General features: G+C 35.5%; 1 protein-coding gene across 1 annotated transcript; it reads right to left on the bottom strand.

Annotated features, from left to right (window-relative positions):
• Positions 1–1,091: 1,091 nt before the first annotated feature.
• Positions 1,092–1,502, bottom strand: LOC112300554 (histone H3.3C-like). The gene has a single exon (XM_024555832.2). It carries the CDS (start codon positions 1,500–1,502, stop codon positions 1,092–1,094), a length of 411 nt encoding a protein of 136 aa, XP_024411600.2.
• Positions 1,503–7,599: the final 6,097 nt, after the last annotated feature.

Here is a 7,599-nt window from a genome sequence, read left to right as displayed (position 1 = left end):
GAGTAATGCTTATGCAGGAGGAATATTAACAGTGATTACCTCTGTATCCTAAGAGTACCTAAATTTTCCACATAGCCTTACTTTGCTTATTTTGAAAAATTACCAGTGGTCAGTATACTTAATTATTAGAAAATATTTTTAAAACCAACATAGCAAATTAATTTGTATCTGCTTGTTAAAAATTGCTATTATACTTAAAACTGAATGTACATACATAAAAGTTCTGATGACTCACTATGTGATTGCCGTGGTCTGTAAAAAAGTGAATTTGGGAAGAGATGGGTTAAACAAAAGCAGGGTTAGACCCCTTGAATTAAGAAAACCACAAGAATGGATCAAAGTTAAAATAGTAATATTGAACTTACTTTACTTTAACTTGAAGTATGTTTGAAATTGTTTTTTATTATTGAATACATATCAATATCTATATAGTGAGTGATACATATGTGCATACAGTATGTTGGTTATTTCTGCGTAAGGAAAAAATTAACATTGACAGCTAAATTAAAAATCTTCACAAGAGAAAATAAATTAGCCAGCGGTTATAATGGAATTATCATTTTTCTGGGTCTTTTTTTTTTTGGTTTAATGTATTTTAATAGCAAACTTACAGGAACGGCACAGAAGACAATATTAAAACATACTTACATGTAGAACAACTCAGTTAGAAAACTATAGTGAATGGATGGAATCTACAGTATGATAAAAATTCGACAAACACCATTTAGTTGCCATCAGTAAGAAATTTACTTGCTTTAAAAAAATCCAAATGCTGGCATTGTCCAGAAAAATTTAATAGGTTTATTTATATTGTTATATAGTTGAACTGCTTGAAACTTATTCACTGAAACACCTTGATTGGCATTCATGCTTTATGTCCCCGCATTTATATTTAAAAAATTCACACACAAATGAAAATGGAAAAATGGCCAATACCTGATTTCTGTCCCCTATTTTCCACTTGCGATCATATACTTAGGTACCTTTTTGACCCCATGGGAAAATATATCTAACGTTTAGAACTACCAATAACGGAAAGAAAAGAATTTTTTTTTTTTAAAGAATGAAATGTTTCCTGTCATAGTGGATTCTTATGCACATTCTCCACGTATGTGGCGTGCTAGCTGGATGTCATTTGGCATACTTGTTACACGTTTGGCATGGATAGCACACCGGTTAGTGTCTTCAAAAAGGCCAGCCAAATAGGCTTCATTTGCCTCCTGCAAAGCACCAATAGCTGCACTCTGGAAGCCCAGATATGTTTTGAAGTCCTGAGCAACTTCTCGCACCAGACGCTGGAAGGGAACTTTACGAGTCAGAAGTTCAGTGGACTTCCGATAATGTCTAATTTCACGAAGTGCCACAGTACCAGGCCTATTACGATGAGGTTTCTTCACCCCTCCAGCAGAGGGTGCACTCTTGTGAGTGGCTTTGGTAGCCAGTTGCTTCCCCTGTGCTTTACCACAGGCCGATTTGCGGGCTGTCTGCTTTGTATGAGCCATGGTATAGGGACCTCTTTACTTACCCCCTTCTCCTTCTGCTGGAGCTTGGCAAGCTGGAGGAGGTGCTGGTGTTAGAGAGTGATGGTGGCTGCAAACAGAATTATGTTTTCTGGGTCTTGAAAAACTATTTACTATTCATAAAGTAAGGACATACTCTTTTAAATATAATAGTGTTGATTTATTCACATCATTATTCACCTTTACAAAACAGAATCAAAGTAGAGTAACATTGAAAATAATATTTAAATTCATTAAATATTTTATATGTAAATTGCTAATACAACTGCTTATTCAGGAGGGCAATAGTTTCCTGAAATTATGCATTAAAAAGTTAGGATATGCAGTGCAAGTTCTATGTATTCGCATGTAACATCATTTTTGTAAAGATCATTAAGCCAGGTGGATTCTCTTACTTAAAAATAGTTACTTTGTATTTCTTTTTAAAAAGATTTTATTTTTATTTTTAAAAATTTTTCAAAGGTGTTATTTATTTATTTTTAGAGAGAGGAGAAGGGTAGGAAAAAGAGAAGGACGTGTGGTTGCCTCTCATGCACCCCTGCACTGGGGACCTGGCTGGCAACCCAGGCATATGCCCTGACTGGGAATCCAACTGATGACGCTTTGATTTACAGACCAGCACTCAATCCACTGAGCCATACCAGCCAGGGCATTATTTATTTATTTTTAGAGAGAGGGGAAGTGAGGAGAAAGAGAGGAAGAGAAACATCAATGTATGTTTGCCTCTCACAAGCCCCCTACTGGGGACCTGGCCTACAATCCAGGCATGTGCCCAGACTGGGAATTGAACCTGCGATCCTTTATAGTCTAGTGCTCAATCCACTGAGCCACACCAGCCAGGGCTCTGTATTTTTTATAAGGGTGCTGTTTTTATACCATTGAGTCATGTCATTTCTATTACACTTAATGAAATGTATTTAGATCGGAGGAAGAGCTAAATATCACCTTCACTCCTGATTTTATAACTTTAGGGGCCTTTGTAATGAGCTGAAAACAACCCTATGATTTGAGATTTGAAAATACAAAATATCAAAGTGATAGAAAGACATTTACTTAGCATTTTCCCATGATGATATAATTAGAAAGAAAAATACTTTGACAAAGGAAAAATACACTTGACAAAATCTGTCATGTAATATAAGAAATTATGTTAAAATGCATTATTTTCATGCAAACATTTAATATCAAGTGTGCTGTTGAAGTTGAATCATTGAATGTGAAAATATTATGAAAAGTACTCATTGTAAATAGGCATAAGTTATTTTAAAATATTTATTAACTACTCTTCATTAAAGTTTGCTCAACATATCAAATAAGGAAGCTTTATGCCAAGTATAGTTTGCATTTAAAGAAATCTTCCTATTCTTAAATCTAAAATATATACTTACCACTGAATGGTAAAGCATATTTACCAATAATACATCTAATAAGAGGTTAATATCCAAAATTTATAAAGAACTTATACAACTCAGCACCAAAGAAACAAAAATCCAATTAAAAATCAGCAAAGGGCCCTGGCTAGTGTGGCTCAGTGGATGGAGTGCTGGCCTGTGAACCAAAAGGTTGCTGGTTTGATTCCCAGTCAGGGCACACACCTGGGTTGCAAGCCAGGTCACCAGTAGGAGGCACATGAAAGGCAAACACACATTGATGTTTCCCTCTCTACCTCCCTCCCTTCCTCCCTCCCTTCCTCTCTCTCCATAAATAAATAAAATATTTTTTTTAAAAAGGGCAAAGGGCCTAACTAGACACTTCTCCAAAGAGAACATACAGATAGCGAACAGAAATATGAAAAGATGCTCCATGTTACTAATCATCAGAGACATGCAAAATAAAACCACAATGAGATATCACCTCACACCTCTCAGAATGGCCATCATCAATAAATCAATAAACAACAAGTGTTGGTGGAAAACAGTGGCCCCCAAAATTAAAAATAGAACTGCTGCATGACTCAGTGATTCCACTGCTGGGAACATTCCCAAAGAAACCCGAAACACTGACTTGAAAGAATATATGCAGCACTATGTTCATTGCAGCATTATTTACAGTTGCCAAGATATGGGAGTAGCCCAAGTGTCCATCAGTAGATGAGTGGATAAAACAGTTATGGGATATTTACACAAAGGAAAACTGCTCAGCCATAGAAAAGAAAATTTTACCCTTCGGGACAGCATGGATGGACCCGGAGAACATTATGCTAAGTGAAATAAGCCAGTCAGTGAAGGGCAAGTACCACATGATTTCACTCATATGAGGAATCTAATGAACAAGATAAAACAAAACAAAATAGAAGTAGACTCACAGATACAAAAAACAGACTGACAGCTCTTAGAAGGGAGGGGTTGTGGGTCTGGGTGAAAATGGTAGAGGGATTAAGCAAAAAAAAAAAAAAAAAGCAACAAAATACATGCTTAGATTGCCATCAATGAGACATTACTTGCATACCCAATATGCCGTTAGGCTGTAAAAACATGCCTATTGTCACTCACAAAAAAAGTTCAGTATTGCACTTGATTCTGCTAATATATGATTTTTAAATTGCCTGGTGGTAGTAGTAGAAGCAGAAGATGTAATAGTAGAAGATGACTTAGAAATAGCCCATTTTATTTTCAAAAAATCTGAATTTGAGCTAAAGATTTTGCCCCATTCATGTAGATTCTAGTTGAATACAAGCATCTAAATGGCACCAAAAAAATATTTAAAATGATTGTTATATGGATAATTACCTCATTTTTTTCAAATAAGATATGATGGAGTCCCTGTCCTTACCTCATAAATACATAATACATAATATATACATAAAATACATCTTTCAAGATGTATTTTACTCATTTTTTCTAACATCTCTTTTGAGACAGTCTTTTAGTTAACATATCTATACAGAACTCTTTTAAAATTGTTTTTATTGTTATTCAATTACAGTTGTATGTCTTTTCTCCCCATCCCTCCACCCCACCCCAGCCAGTCCCACCTCCCTCCTCCACCTCTACCCTCCCCCTTGATTTTGTCCATGTGTCCCTTATAGTAGTTCCTGTTATCTCCTCTCCTCACTGCCCCCCCCACTCCCCCCTGGCTATTGTTAGATTGTTCTTAACTTCAATGTCTCTGGTTATATTTTGTTTGCTTTCTTCTTCTGTTGATTATGTTCCAGTTAGAGGTGAGATCATGTGGTAGTTGTCCCTCACCTCCTGGCTTATTTCACTTAGCATAATGCTCTCCAGTTCCATCCATGCTGTTGCAAAGGGTATAAGCTCCTTCTTTCTCTCTGCTGCGTAGAATTCCATTGTGTAAATATACCAAGTTTTTGGATCCACTCGTTTGCTGATGGGCACTTAGGTTGCTTCCAGTACTTGGCTATTGTAAATTGTGCTGCTATGAACGTTGGGGTGCACAGGCTCTTTTGGATTGGTGTTTCAGGGTTCTTAGGGTATAATTCCAGCAGCGGAATTGCTGGGTCAAAGGGCAGTTCCATTTTTAGTTTTCTGAGGAAATTCCATACAGTATGGAATTTTCTACAGAACTCTTTACACACTTCTTCCCCTCCCCCTGCTGCTCCTGTTGGCAAATTCCAAAACATCCATTTACTTTGCTTCAGGGTCTTTGGTCTTGCTTTTACCTTTGCCCCTCTCCCAGACATTTTTATTACTGATTTGTTTCTGATCAGTCAGCTGTCAGGGAAATGTCATTTCTTCAAGTACCTTCTCTGTCCTTCTTGTAATAAGTTTCTAAACACCAATTTAACATTCCATCCATTTTACTTCAGATATTTTGTCTTTATTTGAAATTTTTTAAAATTTACTTTTATCACTTACGTTTTAGGGACTCTATTTTCTTATTTTTAATTGTTATTCAGTTGCAGTTGTGGGGACTCTATTTTCTGTTCTAGAATTTTAGCTTCATTTTATTTACTGTTGTATCCTCTAGAACCATACTCACATGAAATAAGTGTTCAGTAATCAATGTATAATTGAATAAGTCTCTGGACCCATACAAGCAAACATTTTTTGATGAAAGATGTTTGATTTTTTTCTTTTAATAAAGTTTAACACCAAATTGCAGAATTAACTTTATACATTAAAGTCACCTTATAATGTTAATTTTTATATACTTAAAAATTTTATCCTCTTAAAATTATGGTTTTTTTCTGACTTGAAATCCTCAGTGGAGGGGAAAAATTAGGACAACTGTAATTGAACAACAATAAAGTTAAAAAAAAAGAAATACTCAGTGGATACAGTAACATATTTTCCTGTATGTTCTTGTGACTTTACTTTTCTTCATTAACACTTTCATAGCTCACCCTTTATTGCCTCATCATCTGAACTCTTCTTGTCACCTGTCCCCATGTGCATGTATGTGCACCTGGTGACATGCACATGCTGGAATTCGCTGCTCAGTAATTATGTCTTCCCTAATGCCAGCCTTATATGCCAGAACCCTAACCTCTATCTTGTAAGAGAACATGGTTTAAGGAAACACATTTTATTCTGTGATCCACAGCTGGTATGGAGTTAACCTGAGAATTGTGACAAGAAGGAAAAACTATTATAAAGCCTATGTCAACAAATTTCAATTTCTGTATGAGGTTATACTTGTGACACAAATTAAGCCCTGAATGAGGCTTCATCACATTCCTAGAAGATGTTTTTGATGTCAAGCCTAAGCACACATCCTGATAGATCAGTGTCTGACCTATTGTACATTTTATTTTATAAATCTGAGATTTTATGCTTGTGCCAGTGTTCTAGGTATGTAATTTATTGCCCATTGGTCTGTGAAACAGATCAAATGAACTCAAAGGTTGTAGAATGGTAACAAAGCTTGGTGATCCCATGCTTATCATAACTCTGAGGAGCTCAGGAGTATAAAGTACTGGGTAAAACATACAGTGAAATCTAGTTTTAAAATATCATATATATATTACTCTATATATACATACATATATATCTTCCTCCATAAATTTCTCCTGTTTTCAGACTCATGAAACCACATGCTTTATTCTGGTTTTTATTGCTAAGAACTAATGCTCAGGTGTGATGTCAGGTGTGATCTTGTCCTGGACAAGCTTAGACACAGTGAGTTAAACTGATAGTGTTTCGGCCTTTTTTTCAACGTCCAAACCATTCTGCTTTTTATTCAGAACACTTTGGAGAGTTTTGTAATGCAATTCCTTCTTCCTCTCCCCCAAAAGAGTCTAGCCAATAGAATCAATTGGCTGCATAATCAAAACCCCTCAAAAGTAGCAGGTAGACATAGAGATGCATCATTCCTCATTTATTAAGTTATCCAGTTTATTTCCAAGCATGAGATTGATTTTGAAATTCCAGAAGTGTTCCAGAGTTAGATATAACCTGACCTCAGGAAGTAGTGGTCAATGGAGATGATTATCACTTAACCTAATGAAAGTTACGAGATACAAAGGATAATAATATTAGGGTCTTTGTCCACTTGCTAGTGCCTTGTACTAGTCTCACTACTGGCTGAGTAAGTTTCAAACCATGGAATTCTGGTGGCAATCTGATTATATAATGAGGGTAAAGTTATCAAAATAGTTTTATTGCAGTTTATAGTTTAGACATTCCTTTCAAGTATACATTTATACTTAATCTTTATAGCATTATGAGAAAGATATCATTACTTTTTTCATGTTGCTGGTGAGAAACATTAAACCAAAAGACGTTAATAGATTTACCATCAGAGAGCCAAGAACTCAAACCCTAGGCTTACTCCAAACATTATACAGCTACAGGGTGTATTTTCAGGACCCAAAGCACATAGAGTGCATTTTCTTTTGTCCATTGCTATTTTGCCTACCTATGCATTATCTATCATTTATCTGTTATCTATCTATCTATCTATCATCTATCTATTTATGTGCATGCAATTTTCAAGTGATTTTCCTTTGATTATGTGGCTTTCACTGAAGGTCACACACATTTTCTCTACACATGAGTGGAAATGGAGGAAGTATGCATTTTTGACTGAATTTTACATTATAGAAGACTTTCATTACTTGTCTTATCTTAAATGATAGCTACATAAAAGCAAAAATAATATATGAGAAAATGTTCAGCTG

This window comes from Desmodus rotundus, chromosome 5 (genome assembly GCF_022682495.2).
Source record: "Desmodus rotundus isolate HL8 chromosome 5, HLdesRot8A.1, whole genome shotgun sequence".
Classification (NCBI taxonomy): Eukaryota; Metazoa; Chordata; class Mammalia; order Chiroptera; family Phyllostomidae; genus Desmodus; species Desmodus rotundus.
This window is presented reverse-complemented; position numbering and strand designations above follow the sequence as displayed.